The 18,957-nt window shown below is 34.3% G+C and overlaps 1 protein-coding gene across 1 annotated transcript; it reads right to left on the bottom strand.

Annotated features, from left to right (window-relative positions):
• Positions 1–541: 541 nt before the first annotated feature.
• LOC121408216 (glycolipid transfer protein-like) lies at positions 542–14,572 on the bottom strand. Its single transcript, XM_041599604.1, has 5 exons — positions 14,405–14,572; positions 11,763–11,821; positions 9,346–9,476; positions 7,061–7,202; positions 542–5,431 (listed from the first exon to the last, which is right to left on the bottom strand). Exons 1-5 carry the CDS (start codon positions 14,514–14,516, stop codon positions 5,252–5,254), a joined length of 624 nt encoding a protein of 207 aa, XP_041455538.1. The 5' UTR covers positions 14,517–14,572; the 3' UTR covers positions 542–5,251.
• Positions 14,573–18,957: the final 4,385 nt, after the last annotated feature.

Here is an 18,957-nt window from a genome sequence, read left to right as displayed (position 1 = left end):
ACAGTCTTTGTATGATTTGCTTTCAAATCTGAGGGTGGCCCCAAACTTTTGGCCTGTACTGTACATCTAAGGTGACTACCCTTGGCATTTATGATAATCCATAATTTATACACAAAAAGAAGAAAGGCAGTACTGCTTGTATTAAATTGCCAAAGTTTGAACGTGAATACAAGTCTGATAATTATGTGGAAGAGCAAATGAACCTTTGCGATTTTCCATTGGTCTAAAAACAGGAAAAAGGGAAGACAAAACTGCAAAGACACCAAATCCAAAGTTCATATTTTATGAATGTTGTTTGAGTTGTGTCTATTATGTATCAAAATATTATTAATCATAAATTTCTTCAATATCAAGACGATACATAAAGTGATATATATTCATGAAATGGTAATTGTAAATCTGATTATAGTATTATATTTCAAGCTTTCATTTGAATTCAACTTCATTTCTCATGGCCGGAATTTGCATTCTTTAAACTTCTCTGCACTCCAAATAAGACTTAATTCATATTGGGTAAAGAAGGCATTTTTATTGGATAAAGAAGTTCATCCCTGTGTTGGATAAATAATGCCAAATGTTGTGTAAATTTTAAGACATGATTCTTATGGTTACACTTCGTAATTTTGAAGGTGCGTTAATCCGAAAACGAAATGAGGTTCGTAATTCCGAAGGTTCGTTAGTCCGAAAACGATATGAACAACAAACCTCATTTCGTTTTCAGATAAACGAACCTTCGGAACAACAAACCTCATTTCGTTTTCGGATAAACGAACCTTCGGAACAATGAACCTTATTTCGTTTTCGGATTAACGAACCTTCGGAACAAACCTTATTTCGCTTTCGGATTAACGAACCTTCGGAATATCAACCTTCTGAATAATGAAGCTTCGGAATTATGAATGTATAGTTACAGATTCTTACCTATGTATAAACAAACAAGTGTGGATGTGCCTTTTCACCAAATTGGGTAAACTTCACTCAAACTTTTCTAGAGTTTAAAAGTTCTTAATAGTACAATTGCACTTCAATCAAGTTAATTTGAGTTGAATACATTTTATAATTTATAATTAAAATCGATACATATTAATGCAATGCAATGAAGTCAACAATGAAATATACCTCTTTGTGGGACACAAAAATCTGACCTATGACAAATTTCAGTTGGTTGATTAAATAAAACTTTGCGTATTGTGACCAATAAAATGGCAATGATGACAAGTACATGCATATGATAATAATAAATAATAATATAAATAGACATTTCTTTCTTTGAAGTGTTTTCCAATAGAAATGGGAATGGGAAATGGAAGAAGCAGAATGCAATGCCTTTCAGGAGCATAGACTACAAACCTTAAGATGATTGTTTGGTGGATAGGCCTAAACACATTATTTACAAACAAAATTATATAACTGAGAAAGAAGTCATGATGACAACAATCATCATCATCGTGAATGACCATAATTAATCATAAGACAAATAATACAGTAACTATTTCTATAGCCTAATACCACTACAACAATGGTACATTTAAAATTGTGTACACTATGAGATCAAACAAGGGGCAGTTTCACAGGGGATTCTGGGACATCGCCCTCCCAAAAAAAAAAAAATAATAATAATAATACTAATAAAATAAATAAATAAATAAAATAAACACATAAAATAATAAATAATAAAACAAATATTGAGATTTACAAAATAAAAAGAAATCCAACAGTGAAAAAAGGGGAGGAGAAATAAGAGTTTAAAATAAAAAGGCATGTGTGGTGTAACTCTCGTTTAAAACCCTATTCATCAAATAAAAAAATGATGTAACAAATAGTTCATCTTGCCCCCATGCCAACTTTATCTAAATACATCCACGCTGCCCCCGTTTCTACCACCATCTAGTACGTGTCAGTCTTGGAAATAGGCTCCAACAAACAAACACTGTAGCAAGATGTGACACGGAAGAGATTTGGTCATCGTACTCATCGAGGTTGATTATTCCAAGGGCCGTTTCATAAAGCTCTTCATAAAAATATGCATAACCTTCTCGATCACATAAGGTTCGAATACTTGTGATAAGGGGCTTAAAAGAAAAGCTTTGGGGGATCGGTGTCACAGAAAATAAAAAAGCTATCTTTATCTTATTTTTTTTTGCAAGGTGTGGGCAGTTACCTACCAATAGCACTGCCATACCAACCTTCTAAAAAAAATAATAAAAATAAGTATGGAATGTAAGGAAAAATTCATGCCATAGACTACCATAATTGAATAACCTCACTATCCCCCATCAAACCAATATAAAAGAAAAGACTGAAAGAAATTACATGCTAGATAATTATTACTCTAAAGAAACTTAAAATTTCCTGAAATTCACACACATTGGAAGACATTGCATTCAAAGAAAACATATCGCCACATGAAAGCTACCAGTGCCACAATGATTTTTATGTAAAAAGCAAGAAACAAAGGTATCAAGATAAAAATTGTCCCTGTACGCACTTTTCTCTCATAATCTGAATACACTTTGAAAAGCACATACCGTAAAACTTCAATTTCCCAAAGCAGTAATGCTTAAAATAAAATAAATAATTAAATATACTGTATAGAAAAATGTGCTCAGAAATATATATGAAAATATCATGTATCTCCTTCTCTTTTTCACAGGGGAATGAAAGAACCCCCCCCAAAAAAAAAAAACAATATAAAGCTAAGGCTACATATTTAAGCTAAAAAATGGTCAATAATAGTGTTTTGTATTAAAGTGAACTTCATTTCAAAGATAGCTGGGGCCCCATCTTACACAGGTTTGCAATAGATTACAATTGAACACAAACAGAGATTTATCTCATACTGTGTTAGTTTAAAAATAGGAATTCAGGTAAATGTCAATTGGACTTTAATAGATTTATATCTATCGCAGCTCTTAGTAGAAGGGGCCCTGAGGGAACACAGTGAATTGACAATAATAATATGCAACATTTACATAGCACTTACTTTTCTAAGCGCTGTATACTATTACCCCGCTTTTAGCATGGATTCCCTTATCGGACGCTCGACCATTCAAGGAATCCCTTCCTACCAGGTACCCATTCACTCCACCTGGGTGGAGAGTGGCAAATTTAGATAAATGCATTGCCAGAGGACACAAGTGCTGCAGTGGATTGGAACCCCGGACCTTGTGGTTCAAAGTCCGCAGACATATCCACTGAGCCACAACACCTCTCCAATGGCTTCTTTTGATATTATAGCTCATGGGATATACAATGATTATCAACTTGCACAGTAAGAGGAGTTGAGATCTTGAGCTGGAGACTGTGAGATGCTGAACGCTATTGAGTTGTAAAAGATAAACTCCAAATAAACTTACCCCATTGTGGAAAGAATTGGCAATGTTCAACAATAACAATGTTCATAATGGGGTCAGCTAAGTTGTAAAGACATACCATCTTCAGCTATACTCTACTGACCACAGAATTGTGTAAAGAGCTGGCAATAACTGCTATATTCACATCAGAGGTAACAGCATTTGCACTTTCCCAGCAAAAGACATTCTTCACCTGAGCTTTTGACAGTTTTTTGTATCATAAAGGGAGATGATGCAATAATAATACATGGAATAAATATAATGTTTGTTCGTTATAACCCCGTGATGGGCAAGTTATACATTTCTAAATAATGCATCTAAAAGGCTTCAAATTGCTCTAAATAAGCATTATCTACAAATAACTTTCTGAAAATTAAGGAAGTAAGATATTAAGAAAAAAACAGTTACAATTCATGGATGAAAAATAAACAGCTAAAAAAAATATTCATGACCACTTCTCTTTTGTAAGATTGGAGAACGTGAGATGATACTGGAGTCCAATCTTCATTACGCACCCTTTTCCAAAGCACACAGGCTTTAGTCCAATTTCACAAAAAGCACCATTAGAAAGAAATAAACGTTGATGAAATATGTCATATTCATCAATTTCTATTTAACTGCCTGTATCTGTTGTACTTATTAGATTCAAAACGTGAAGCTAATATATTCTATTCATATCACATGGAATGTATGTAAAGTCAAGATTTCTGGTTTGAAATACAGGGTTGTGGTGATGAGGTAAACAAATATAAATATATGCAAATTGTAATTAACATGAATGATACTTCAGAAATTTTTCAAATACTTTAACTAGGGTGGATTTCACACCTCTGCATACATAATTATACAAGATAAATGACTGCTTTTTAACCACTATTTTCAAAGTATTCATCATTAATCATATATATTGTTGACATTTTGAATATGAATACAGTTAAAAATTTTCAAAACATACCAAACAAAAAAAATTAGCGCAAAGAGACAGAAATATTTCCACACTTTGGCCTTAATTCATAAAAACAAAAATCATCAAACAAATGCTTGAAATCTAACAGAGATTTCTCCTCAACCAATCGGTGGCTTATTCTAGGTTTTCCCATCCAATTTCATCAAAATATCAACCAATATCATGATGTAATCACTCAACTTGGAACAAATTTGAATGACCTATGAGATCAAAACTTAAAAAGCTGAATAGTTATTTCAATTTCATTTTATTGGCATGCAAATTTCAAGGTTTTCTCACAAATTCAGAAAACAAAAGAAGAGTTTCCATATTCACACCTGCACCCTCTGCAAGAATGTAAAGAAATTCCAAATTTATGAATATTCATAACTTTGCAGGGTATGGGTAGCATTTTTCATTGTTGCTTCTATTCTTTACATAATTAACACATGACTTTGGCTAATATAATGTATCAATCCAAACCACACATAGTATAAATTACAATTTGTAAAAAATAAATAAATGAATTAGAAGGGAGTGTTAGGGGCGGCATTGACCGACCAAATAGCGCAAACTTCAGATCATTAATTTGAATGAATTTGTCTCTAAATTGAATATCTAAAAAAATCTAAAAGAATGATTTAAAGCATAACTGAATAACATTTGTATAAAAATGAACCACGGGTGCAGACAGTCGACAAAAATTGTTTAAACTTGAATACCCATACATTTTTTTAAATGCAACTCTTGATGAAATTGGACAGGAAAACCGATAGTATTTTTTGTAAGTTTTGCAATTGATAATATGCTCTGGGGAAGGTGTCCATGGTGTTGCAGCAAAGTCTTTAAACAATGAACAAGGCACAACGTATCTGGCAAATACCCACTCAAAAGCAGAAAGATCTAGTAGAGAAAATATATTAAAACGCATGATTATATTCATATGATGATGTTACGTCAAAGGTTTGGGGTCGAGGCCCCTAGCTGTGTAGATTTCTTGAATAGCATTGACATGATCTTTCAGCAATGTGTGGTAACCTTTGACCTGACTTAGAAACACATCCTTGTCCTTTTCCTCTCCTTGTAGTATTCTCATTAGATCACTGTAGTAGGGAGCAGCTCGAAATGCAACCTGGCAATACAAAGAAATATGATTAGCAGTTTAAACAGATTTAGCAATGTCGTAATTGTATCCAAACAGATTTTATATTACATGTAGGGGAAGGCGGGGTAAGTTGTGACAGTTTTTGCTTTTTGCATGTTAGAATTGATATGATTAATAATCTTGTCGAAATAAGTACCTTGCCTTGAAATTTTATTCTTCTGAAATATTTTCCACCTATATATAACTTTCTATCCCCACACTGAAAGTCACCGTGACCTTTGAAAAAACCGATGTCAAATGGCTCAACTTGCCCCATATATGGGGTAAGTTTGAGCCACCTTCTGGGGTAAGTTGAGCCACAAAAACTATGTACAAAATGTATGAGGGGAGAACCAGCATGTCAATTTTTTAGTTTAAAGTCTTTTCACTTGCTAATTCTCTATAAATACTAACATCCTTTAAAAGGAAAAGAGTAGTCATGTAAATTTGCTCCTTTCAGCCAGCATTTCAATCGATTTTTATGGTTTGTTTGTTTTTTAAGATACATTACCATAGGAATTACCATGGCTCAACTTGCCCCATGCTGTTTGGCTCAACTTACCCCAGTCTGAACTTAGTGTGATAATTTTGTATCCACACATTTATTATGCATCCATCATATAAAAGACTATGACAAGAATAAAGATCCATACCTGGACTAATAATGTTGTTATCATGTCTTTATTATATATAAAGACGTGTGTGTTTATAAAGCACTTATCTATTTCACACTCTTTTTTACTTTTTTGGCTGAAATTCATATTTTTCCCTCTAAAAAACTATTTTTTGTTTCAAAGTTGAAAACAATATGGTGGGGTTAGGGGTTATGCTATGGGTCATCAATACATGACACCACCACAATGTCTGACTCATTCATTATTGGCCTGGGGCTGGTGGCTCAACTTGCCCCTATGCTCAACTTACCCCGCCTTCCCCTACTTATAAGTCTGATATTCACTAATGTGTTTTCCTCTTATATTTGAGTGAAGGTTTATCTCAAAGTTTTCTAACCCAGTTTGCACTGTACATCATGCTTGAGTGACCCTTAACTTCAACCTCTTTTTCCCCTTATTCTTTGAAGCTCTTGCACAGTCTACATTGCATCAAGCACCTGAGAGAATTATCGTCAATAAATTTTAACAAGCTATACATATAGTGGTCTTGTGGTTATGACCTTGTATTTCAATCTGAGGGATGTGGGTTCAATTCCAAGCTGTTATTGTGTTTTTCTTCAGATACAAATCTATCAGCATTGTGCTGCACTTAATATAAATCCAGGTGAGGTCTATGTGTACCCGGTAAGACGATATTCCTTGAATGCTTGAACGTCCAGGCAACCTAGCTAAAGCCGGGGTAATAATAATAGCAGGGCCCGCTAGGAGACGAGTTTTTAAACATGAAGCGGGTACCCTGGATAATATGCCGTTATGATGATGATTTTCTATTATTATTAGTTACATTTCTTTATTGTATTATTTTTCTTTAGGGCTCTACATTTTATGTTTACAAACTTAATGAAAATCTCAACATTCATTTCTGGTGTCTTATTGTGGGTTACATTGTATGAGCCGAGGTGTCATTTTGCATAAAATGTACAGAAGAGGGTAGAAAACTTACCTGAACAGCTTTCTGTATGAACCAGTTGTGATGTTTCCTGAGTGTAATATCATAAGCTCCTGATATACATGGTTTTATATCATCACCGTCATTCTTCTTGTCTAACAGATTCTGGATGAAGATGCAGATGAAATTGAGGCCCCTGGTTAAATGAAGATGAGAACAATATATTCAAATAATTTAAAAATGTTGTTTCTTTCAGTTAAGATGCAAATAACTTATATTTTACGTCATGTACATTTCTTGAAATGGTAAAAATTTGATGTTGACAACTGATTATGGGGGGGGTCGTGGTCTAGTGGTTATGACCCTCATCTTTCAATTCGAGAACGTGGGTTTGATTCCAAGCCGTGGTGTGTTTTCCTTCAGCAAGAAATTTACCAAAATTGTGCTGCTCTCAACCCAGGTGAGGTGAATGGGTACCCAGGAGCAAGAAATTCCTTAAATGCTTGAGCGCCTATACTTAGCCAAGCTAAAGCCAGGGTAATATTAACAGCAGGGCCCACTGGGAGAACAGTTTTCGGAACTGAAGTGGCTACCCTGGGTAAATGTACCAGTATGATTATTACTATTATGTTAATTTGAATAAACCATTGACAGATTCTTCAACAAATGACTTGTTTGTTTCAGTTAAATCTAAATTGATCATATGTTACTTCTTGCACATTTCCTGAAATGGTCAGCAAAGTATGACAAAACTGAATTATGTTGAATTAAAGGAAACCAAAACCAAAGAAGAGAAACAATCTTATTGGAAAGAGTAAAACAAGAGGAACAATTTAAAGCAAATTCCATCAAAATCGGTTATGAAATAGGCAAGTTATGGATGTTTTATAAGTCGTCTTGTACTTTCTATGGGGATCCTCAAGTTGGCAAACATGCTTCAAATTGGCTGATTTTGTGAACAACCCTCCATTTGTTTTGTACACAATTTCTCAGATTTCCCCTTTATTCTACATATTTCACATCATTTTCTCCTGACCTTGACTTATCATGCATGGACCTATCCACGGAGGATTATCTATTGTTACTGGGGGTGCTGTGACAATACTCTGCACCCCCAGTGACAATAGAATAATCCTCCGTGGATAAGTCCATGGAAGGCAAAAGGCAATATGCAATTTGAAAGATCTGAAAAATTGTGTACAAAACAAATGGAGAGTTGTCCACAAAATCAGCAATTTTGTAGCATGTTTGCCCGATGATCCCCATAGAAAGTACAAGACCTTTGAACGTCCATAACTTGCTTATTTCACAACCGATTTTGATGAACCTTGTTTTAAATTGTCCCTCTCATTTTATTCTTTCCAAAGATTTCTTCTCTTCTTGGGTTTTGGTATCCTTTATCTTGAATAATTTGTCAATTCCTTATCAAATTTTGCTCAATATGAAGATTATTCATTTTCAAACTTGCTTTTGTAAGCTTGGCCAGAAATAAGAGCACTAGTTTATACATGTAGCACATATACAGTCCCAGAGAACGGGATATGCCATTGAGCTGTAATGATAAATGTTGCGTTTTTTCAGACAGTTGATCTGCTAATGCCAGAACACTATACTGCTTTCAAACCCCGGGGGGGGGGGGGGGGCCACTTCCATTCACGAGTGGATACCATGCGCGACCAAGGGGTCTCGAAAAGCACCCTAAACACGTAATTTCTATATTCTGAAAATGCACCCCTTAACAAGTATTGGCGTGTGAAACCCTACCTTTAACAATTATTGGAAACAAAATGATACTCTTGGCAAATATTCCCTGAAATGAACCCCTACATGTATACAAGTACAGGAATCTTTTATTGTTATGGGTCCTTCGGTCGTCACCTTTACCTTATTTGGTTTAGTACGACCCCACCTTCTACACCTCGTGCAAATCGGACGCTAAACACGAAGTGTTGGGGCAAAAAGGACATCCTTTATAAAACATTTTAATTTTGTTTTACCATCCCCACAAATCGACCCTAAACACGTAATTTTCCTAGCGAAATAGATACCCTTTTTCATTATTTTTGTGTTTTTACTTGTTTTTTTGGTCGCGCATGGTATCCACTCGTCAATGTATTAAAGTGCCCCCCCCCCAGGTTTCAAACCTACTGCTGCCTGTACTGTCATCACTTCTCTTGCTGCTGCCACACGTAGGTGGTACTACTATTACTGATACTCCACTACTACTAGTACTTCTACCACCATTACTTCTACTCCTACATATGTACTACCACTACTAATTCTACAATGAGTACTACAACTATTTCTATAACTACAGCTAAAATGTTTTTTCCCCTTACCTTGTTAACCAAATTAAGGCATCAGTGGCCGAGTTGTTATCATTTGTTGTATTTTGTTCTATCTCATGATCAACAATGGCAGTTAGTGTACGGAAAGCTTCTGGTCTTTCATTGTATTTATTCATCAGTTTCTACATTTAGAAAAGAATAAGAGAACAGTGTTAATACAAATTTTGTTTGAACATTGCTACAAGTATTTGTCAAATATTACAAGTTTTTTTTTAAAGGGCAAGTATCATGCACCTAATATGTATTGGACTTTAAGAGATTTTCAACCTCTGAAAAATATTTCAAAAGCATTTGGATTTTTCTGTGTTTTTTTGCAGTATGATGGATACTTATGAAAAGTATAGGGCAATTCCACTGTTCTGGCTGACGTAGTGACATTCGGAAACCATTTTTTTGCATTCAAACAAAGATATCACCCATATTTGAATAGTTATTTGCAAAGAAATAGTACCTGACAGTAGTTACTGAAACACACTTTTCAAAATAATAACATTTGCTATTTTGATCCACTGAATTAATGAGATATGAATATTCATAAACATGGTTACGGAGTGACACAAAATGGACATGCATATTTGAGGAGAAAACATATTGCTCAAACTCTGTGAACTCGCTCCTGAAAATTTTGCTTATTTTGATTTATTGATTGGTTTCTATGTTAGCTTTTGCTGCACTACATTAAAAAAATTGGTGCATTATTTCATTAGTTACGACTTTAATAAAACATAAACCCATACCCGATTAAGGAGTGACATCAGAAATATCCACTCACATGCAATGTAAAATGAACTTTATTATATTTTAAAATTTTTTTTGATATGATGAAAAATCATAACCTTCAGATTATCCAAAAGAAAATTTTACAAAACAAGCAATAGTTTTCTGTTAAATTGAAATTAAGTAAGAAACAATTTACATGTATGTAGTCCCATGTATGGTTTGGATTCTCCTATAGGGAGATGCATAAAAAACTTGTGTCTAATTAATTTCTCGTTTGTATTCCATATGAGTTTTGATAGAAAAATTTGAGCTTTGAAATAGAGCCAATATAAATTTTGGGGAAATGTCCACTTTTGCTTGGAATCGCCCATTAAAGTTTGATGACATTTGACTTAGGATTAAATATTTTATCAGCAAAAATAATTCAACTTACATATGTGACCAGAAAAAATGAGATTTTCAAGAATAAAGTTTACTTTAAAAATTTTCTGAAAGTATTTTACTGATGAACTTGTGTCTAGCTGTGAAGAAAGGTGCAATACTGAAATAATGTATATTTCAATAACGTATTGCTTAAAGGACAAGTCCACCCCAACAAAAAGTTTATTATAATTAAACGAGAAAAATCCAACAAGCATAACACTGAAAATTTCATCAAAATCGGATGTAAAATAAGAAAGTTTTGTTTAATTTCACAATACATGTATGCACATCCTGGTTGGCATGCAAATGAGGATACTGATGATGTCATCCGCTCACTACATGTATTTCTTTTGATTTTTATTGTATGAAATATTAAGTATTCCAATTTTCTCCTCATTGTATTGTCAAGTCAAAAAATAATTATAAATCTTATTTCTATACTCAAATTTGTTTGTGTACACCCCGCAACATTTCCCATAAGTTTGCATTTCAAAAAGTTATCAAAGTGACATTTTATAATTTTTTTTTTTTTGTATTCTTAGACAATCTTTGAGACTAAATTCGCTAGAATCTGGGCCACGGTTCTGAAGTTACACATATTTTTCAAAAAGAAAAAGCGTCAGGTCAAATTAGGCTCAAAACACGATTTCATGTACAACTACAATTTTCAATACAACATGTGTTTTCAGCCAAAATTCATGATAAGTTATAGTGTCACCAATAATAATCATTTTAAAAATTTGAAAAATGAAAAGGTCGAAAAACAAAGAAATTCTAAAAAAAGAATACATACTGCCGGTAAGAAATTAATTTTCATTACATTTTTTTAAAAGGAAATTTGTTAAGAACATTGAGAAGAGTACATGTAGCTCAATAAAAAAATCAGTGCATGTGGACATTCATAAAGGCAATTGTCCCATACATGTATGTAAGCACAATTAATTGGTACGAGACTTATTAAATTTCAGCACCTAGTTTTGTTTTCAAAAGTCAAAGTAAATAAATTAGAACTTCTAAAAATATAATTGGTCAATGTTTGATATTAAAAAAAAATACTCAAATCCTATAATGTACAGTCCTATGTAAAAATATGCTATACAAGAGACTTTATACACAGGAGTCTTTCAAAAATGTGGAGCAAATTGCAATGCGATACCAGGAAAATTACTCCCTGCCCTACCACCTTTTCCTTGTCCCCCTTTACTGATTATATTAGGTAGTTCTTTCTTTATAATTACCACATTTTAGGGGAAAAAAGCACTTACCACAATGTTGCCATTCACATCCATTCTAACCATGGCAAAAGCATTCTTTCCAAGTATATCTGAAAAAAAATCAAAATTCTGTTTTAATTTCTAAATTCATAGAGAAAATAACTCTAATATATCGGGGAAAAATATTAGCAAAGTATATCAAACATTTCAAATAAGAATGTCAACATTGAATATATCTAACTACAATTTTGAATTAGTTGAAACTAAGGCTTTTGCCTGAGCAAGACCTGAAGTATACCACACAGTTACATTGAAATTTCAATGACTTCCAAGAATAATTTTTATTAAAAAGTTCAAATCAGATAGAATAAGACCGCAATCAATGTATTAAATGTCTGCATAGACTACATCCCTTCAACATTCTGGGGGAGCGTTTCATCAATATATTCATCCGACAAGTTGTCAGATCTGACATCTTTCCATGATTTTGATTGGCAGAGAGGAACTGTTCCTATGGTAACTTTCGGATAAAATGGGACTTGTCGGATAAAACGTCCGACATGTCCTTTCATGCCCACTTTGCTTCACACATGAAAGGAGCAACTTGATGCAGCCTAATCAACCTTTAAACTTGAGAGCATGTCCTCACAACTTTCAAGAATCAATGTCATCATCACACTGTGATTTTATGCCCTTCTTTTCTCTTTTCCCACCAAGCCCCTGCAAACTGGTAGGCTTCCTTCTGAATGTAGATGAACATTTTCACCAGAACTTGATAAAAAAATCAAGATCTACATACATGTAACAAATACTAAATAGATCTTGGTAATATTGATTGCTTGTATCATGTACGTCAATATTTTACTCTAACCTTGATAAAAAAATCAAGATCTACATACATGTAACAAATACTAAATAGATCTTGGTAATACTGATTGCTTGTATGTCAATATTTTACTCTAACCTTGAAAAAAAAATCAAGATCTACATGTACATGTAACAAATACTGGTACATGGTAATATTGATTGCTTGCATTACAATATTTTTACTCTAACCTACGAGTCTTTCTTCTACATAAAATGCGCAAACTACATGTACAAGAGGCAAGTTGTTTACACAAATACATATTGTTTGCATTTGTTATCATGGGTGTGACCATCCTTTTAAGGAATGGGTTCAAAGATTTCTGGAAGGAGGGTTATTACTATCTCACTATGGGCAGAATATTAACATGTTTCATATCGGTGATGTAATGAAGCAAAAAAAGATGGGAACAGGAAGAAAAATTTGAACATGAACCTTGTCTCTCTGCCACTATGTCTACAGGTGATTGCCTAATGCTTAAGCAAAGGTAATTAGCCTGGTTTGGTTTTAGACTAACAGCTCATAGCATAATAACCTTGCTTTAGTTTAATAAGTACGACTAGATAATACCATGTGCGGTGCTCGGCCATGTTGTACATGTAGTCTTAACTAAAGTGAGCTAAGCTTAGCCCCAGGAAAGACCACCACCCTCTCCCTCCCCTTAGCCCAATCTACAGTACATGTATTTCCTCTCAAGGGCGATTCCATACGTGTCGTACGGGACATTTTGACAACAATTTCTAGTTTCCTAGCATAATGCTTGAGCAATAAAATATTCTTTTTGTCAATGATAAAGCTATAGTGAGTTGTCACATGAAAAACTAATGACCAACACAAAAAAAATGATTATGGGTAAATTATAGGTGAAAATGTTGTGTGTCGTACGGGACGCAGAAGTATCCCGTACGACATGCAAACATTTCAAGCTCTTATTCACCTATGAACAACATATTTTTGTTGGTTGTCAGTTTTTTTGCGTATCTACCCAGTAGTACTTTAATATTACCACAAAGCAAATTGAAGTTCTTCCTCCGTTTGGACAGCAGGTTGAAAAATGATGTGAAAATGGCTGATTTTTCTAGCATGGAATCACCCTCAAGAGGTTGCAATATGTTCTTCCACACAAACACACACTACATAAATATGAGAGTACAACTTAACTGACCCCCTACCCCTTTTCCATGACCTGCAGTATTGAAGACAAAATATTATAAATTAAAGGAGAATGAAACCTTTCGAACAAGATAGCTTGTGTGACAACAGAAAAATCAAAGAAAGAGATCAACGAAAGTTTGAGAAATATCAGACAAATAACAAGAAAGCTCTGAGCATTTGAATATTGTGATCACTAATGCTATAGAGATCCTCACTATGGCAATGCAACAAAGATGTGTGATGTCACTTGTGAACAACTCTCCCCATTACTTTAGTATAAATTTCACTTAAACTTCCTCTTTTTTTATCACATATCAGTAGATCATACTGTATGTTCTTTTTATAGGAGGGCATGTAACATAGATTTTTAAAGAATACATCATGGATAAAGAGTTTTTATCACCACAAGAACAAGCAAAAAGAGACATTTTGGGGGTATTTTAGAGTCCATCAAAGGGAAAGTTGTTCACATGTGACATCACACATTCTTGTCGCATTGCAAATAGGAGGATCTCCATGGCATCAGTGATTGCAATATTCAGATGCTCATAACTTTCTCATTATTTGTCCGATTTTTCTCAAACTTTCTTTGTTCTTATTCTTTGATTTTTCTGTTTTGACACAAGCCTACTTGTTTCGATGGTTTCATTTCCCTTTAACAAAGAAGATTTACCAAGCAGTGGAAGTATTGAAACCCGGCTTGCTTCAAGGAATGTTAGAGTCTCTATCCCTCCATCTTGCGGTACTATCTTGTAGCATTTTTCCAAGTTACCATAGAAGGACATCTTTGAGGTAGGTGACTTTGAGTTGATCTACAGCAGAAAAGTTAGAAAAGAAAAATTTTATATTTATATCATTAACATTTCACATAACACAGACCTGCCAACCTTCTACTACAAAAAAAGTATTCCTCTAAGGAAAAAAAGGGTTTTTGGACAAAAAAAAAGTACTTTTAAAACTTTGAAATAATAAAATTCATTACAGGATTATAAATAATAAGAATTATAGTACTGCTAATTCTTTAAAATCACGTAATAAATGTTATTTGTGAAATAATAATTTTTATCTAAAAATTGTTCTTCAGAACGGCATCGCTAACCGGATGTACGTCATAAGTAAGCGATTCAAGGGACAACCCTATTGTATTTGCGTTGTGTACATTTGGATAAAGGGATCTACATGACTTCGGTCTGGTAAGAAACCTTTCTTTTTTCACATTTTAATTGACTATTTTTTAACCTTCTTACGCATTAGGCGTAGGAAGGTGTAGAGAATAAAATCATGATCATTAACATGATTTTTAATAAAGAAGATGGATTTCCTAGTGTTTACATGTGTCTCTTATGCGTATGGGAGGGGATTCAAGACTCCAATGATGAAGAAGTATATGTCAATTTTTTTTAAAGACATCATCATGGAGTCCTCAAGACTACCCTTGACAAGTGTTGGAAACAAAACAATAGGCTACTCTCGGCAAGTATTCCCTGAATTGAACCGCTAAACAAGTACAGTGATATTTTAATTGTTACATGTCACTGACGTCAGTTTTACCTTTACTTACATGTTATCGAACTCTAAACACGTAGTGTTGACTGGGTCAAAAATAACATCCTTTATAAAATATAAGTCTTTTTTATACCCTCGCAAATTTGACACTAATCACAATAGATTTCTAGCAACATAGATACCCTTTATTCATTATTTTAAAGTTTTATTTAGTAATATGCCCTTGAAAAAGAAACAATTTTTACGTGTTTTTTGCTATGCTGGTTCCCATTTTCACAAGTGCCATAAGTAACAGACTATAAACCGCACCCGTGGATTAACCGCACCCCCAACTTTGGACTAAAAAAAAATTCTTCTCACATTTACTTGCATATTTGAGGTACGAAGAAACAAAAACTAAGTTAAAGGTTTTAAAGTATCCAAACTTCCAAAGAGATTACCACTGTTTACCAGTATGCGGAAATCTGCTGTTCTTGATCAATTCATCTACAAAGTAACGTTAGCAAGAAAGAAAGGTCCCGACAATATTGGCCATTTACACACTCACTCACCTCACAGTCAGTGTACACACACACAGCACTGCCGTTCTTGTACATTGCAAACTACGATACGGTACCAGTACATCTTATCCCTCTTATCCAATTATGATCTGTGTCTTTCCCTGGCGTAGGAGAAAGAAACATTCACATTTCTGGCATCACAACATAACCACATTACAACACAAGCTAGCTCTAAGCTCACTCCATTCTCGCTTAGCTGTGACAAAATATTACCGAGTATGCTTGGCGTCTCTTTGAACTTAGCAGTCAGTCGGCAAGCCCCTGTGTTAATGAGCAAATGGGCAAGATTTATCCAAGTCCTCTCGTGGCTGAATTCATGTCCCTGCAAAATCTCGTGAATTGTGAGACTTTTTCTCAAAGAATTTAACCACTTTCTCCTGGAGTGAAATTGATTATTTTTGTACCATTGGGAAGAGTAAATGTTACTCTTTCATATTGGTTATTTCTTTTGAATAAAATATTTTGATAAATAAGTGAATTTTTTACCAGAAAAGATGCATCAAACAGAATTTTCTTCCTCTGTTTTCACTTGCAAATTGTGCAACATTTTGTGTTTTAGGTACCAACATTATTTATATCATCAAAAATCTCAAACTCTATACTTTCTTACAATGTCACTCTTGATATGTGGCATCTTTTAGATGGGTCAGCAGCCAGCTTTTTCCATCAAGATGCAAGACGAGATTTCTAAAATTTCTGAGTAACATAAAATCCAGAGTTCTGATTGGCTGAATAATGTTTTCACAACAACAGGCGCGGGTTATTTGAAGAGATTACCACATGGTGAGTGTGACCTTGCAGAGGCCCAGTGTGGGGAACATTGGAATTTGCGTGGGTGTGTGGTCTCTGTGACCAATCAGAGTGCAGTATTCTTGTTTTTGAGCTGCTAAATGTACTTGGCCTATGAAAAGCTGGCTGCTGACCCATCTAAGATACATCTTCTTATACAAATTATATCATATTAAAGCGTAGATCTTCAGCTTTATTATGATTTAAAAATCATTTGTGCTCAAACAGAAATCAAGTGTGAAAACAACAACATTTGTTGCATGAAAAAAATCATTTTGTTTCATGTTTTATATCAAAAGTTTTCCCTATATTACAACATTTTTTAAAAATTCCAAACACATGACCTGAAAGAATGATTCTTCTTCTTTACAAAGATACCAAAAACATGAAATTTGGTTAATATTTAGAGCAGCAATGGCAGAATAAAAAGAGGTGTTTTGGTTCGCACCAAGCTCATTAATAATGCAAAAACCCTATAGTCATGAATATCACTTGGATAAAAGAAGCTACTTTTTCAGGGCTTGCCGACTGACTGTTAGCCAGGGAACTTCGCTGCTTTGAATCGAGAATAAAGTAAAATTAGTGTCATGAAGGTGGGTGCATTTGTTATGGGAATATTTGATTCAGATTGTAATAATCACTTCCCATTACCTGCGGCTCATACCCCTCTAAACGACGTTGCCCTGGGCGGCTACGCCTGGCCACTCGATGTGCTGTGAACTGGCAGATGTCTTACATGTTCGGGAGGGGTTACGACGGGCTGGCTCAGACCCGTCATTGTGTATAAACCGCATCCCTGACTTTTGCTTCTATCCCGCCAAGAAAAAGGTGCGGTTAATAGACCGTTACTTACAGTAGATAAAGACAGTTTACTAGTGAAATTTATTTCTTCAGAATCATCACTGACAAAATCTCACTGGTAATCAGTGGCGTAGCTACAGGGAGGGGGGGCAGTGGCCTGGGCACGTGCCCCCCCCCTGAGATTTGCCCCCCAGAAAAAAATTGGCAGAGCCAAAAAAAAAGGGAGAAAGAAGAAAAGAAAAAAGGAAAGGGAGAAGAAAGACAGAAAGAAAAACAAGAAGAGGAAAAATCAGAGGAAGATGATTGAATGAAATAATGTGAGGGGGAAAAAAAATCTTTCATGTTACTATATATAATTTTTGCTTGCGCTTCGTGCCAGAATTGCCTGTTCGATGAGATTCATATCTTGCTCAATAGGCTGATATGGAGCAAGTTTTGAAGTCAATATACAAAACATATTTTAGCTCGAACATCGAGCTTTCATTATTGTTTTTCATTTACAAATTTAAGTGCTCTGTAAAATGTCAGTTTTATGGTCTTCATATCAGCATTTTAAGCTAACGCTGCGTGGTCACATGTTTGATTTGCCAAGTTCATATCATCTACGTGTTTTCCATTATGTTCCAATCAACAAATATATTCAGAATGCCCAGATTCTAGGTCTAAATTGTGCAATAGCCTGCATGTTCTTTATTTAAAATGTACAATGTACTTTAAGTATCCAGTTTCACATTAGAATATCAATAATTATTTGCTCACGCTTCACGATCGCATTATTAATGATACCCAATTAACTATATCCTATTTATGATTTACAAAATATAAATAGAGTTTCCTGCTTTTAGGTCTAAAGTCTCAATTTTCTAAAATTTCCTTCGAATCAATTGTGTAGTTACATACCTATCCCATTTATTAATACAAATATAGTGCTTAGAATGACCATTTTTTAGGTCGGAATGTCAAAAAAATTTGCTTGCGCTTCGCGCTCGCATTATTGAAATATATTCCGTCTTCGTGGGTTACCGTAAGCAGTCTTTAACAGATCCCTTTTCAATAATGCTAGAACAGTTAATACAAATTTCTGCTCGTGATTGGCGTTCGCAGTAGCCATCTAGTTACAAATCTTGTTCAGGATCAGACATAACATTGTCCAGAATATTACATTTTCAGGACTAAATACATGAAAGTAAAAAAAAAATCACTCGCACATCGCGCTCGCACTTTTTATAAGGCTCATGAGATTATTTCATGTTTGTTGTTTTATAAGAATAAAACTAAGAAGTGATGGATCGGGGAAAATATAGAGAAGATAATTAAATAAAATTCTCCTGAATTAAACATGCTGCTCCCATTTTCACAAGTAGATAAAGATAGTTTATTAGTCAGATTTATTTCGTCATCAGAATCATTACCGACAAAATAAATCTCATTGGCAATCTCTCTTTTTAATAGACTACTCTTCAAAATGGGAACCACCTTAGAAAATTCTCCTGCATTATACATGCTAGTTCCCATTTTCACAAGTAGATAATGACAGTTTATATGTGATATTTATTTTGTCAGACAATCA

This window comes from Lytechinus variegatus, chromosome 2 (assembly GCF_018143015.1).
Source record: "Lytechinus variegatus isolate NC3 chromosome 2, Lvar_3.0, whole genome shotgun sequence".
In the NCBI taxonomy this organism is placed as follows: domain Eukaryota; kingdom Metazoa; phylum Echinodermata; class Echinoidea; order Temnopleuroida; family Toxopneustidae; genus Lytechinus; species Lytechinus variegatus.
Note: the sequence above shows the minus strand (reverse complement) of the source record. Positions and strands in the feature narration are given on the sequence as shown.

Coding starts and splice junctions, on each gene's coding strand:
- LOC121408216 (XM_041599604.1), bottom strand. CDS start 14,516: ATGTCCTTCTATGGTAACTTGGAAAAATGCTACAAGATAGTACCGCAA. Junction 11,822..14,404: donor TTCAATACTTCCACTGCTTG/GTAAATCTTCTT, acceptor ATTTTTTTTCAG/ATATACTTGGAAAGAATGCT. Junction 7,203..9,345: donor GCCTTAATTTGGTTAACAAG/GTAAGGGGAAAA, acceptor TCATTTAACCAG/GGGCCTCAATTTCATCTGCA.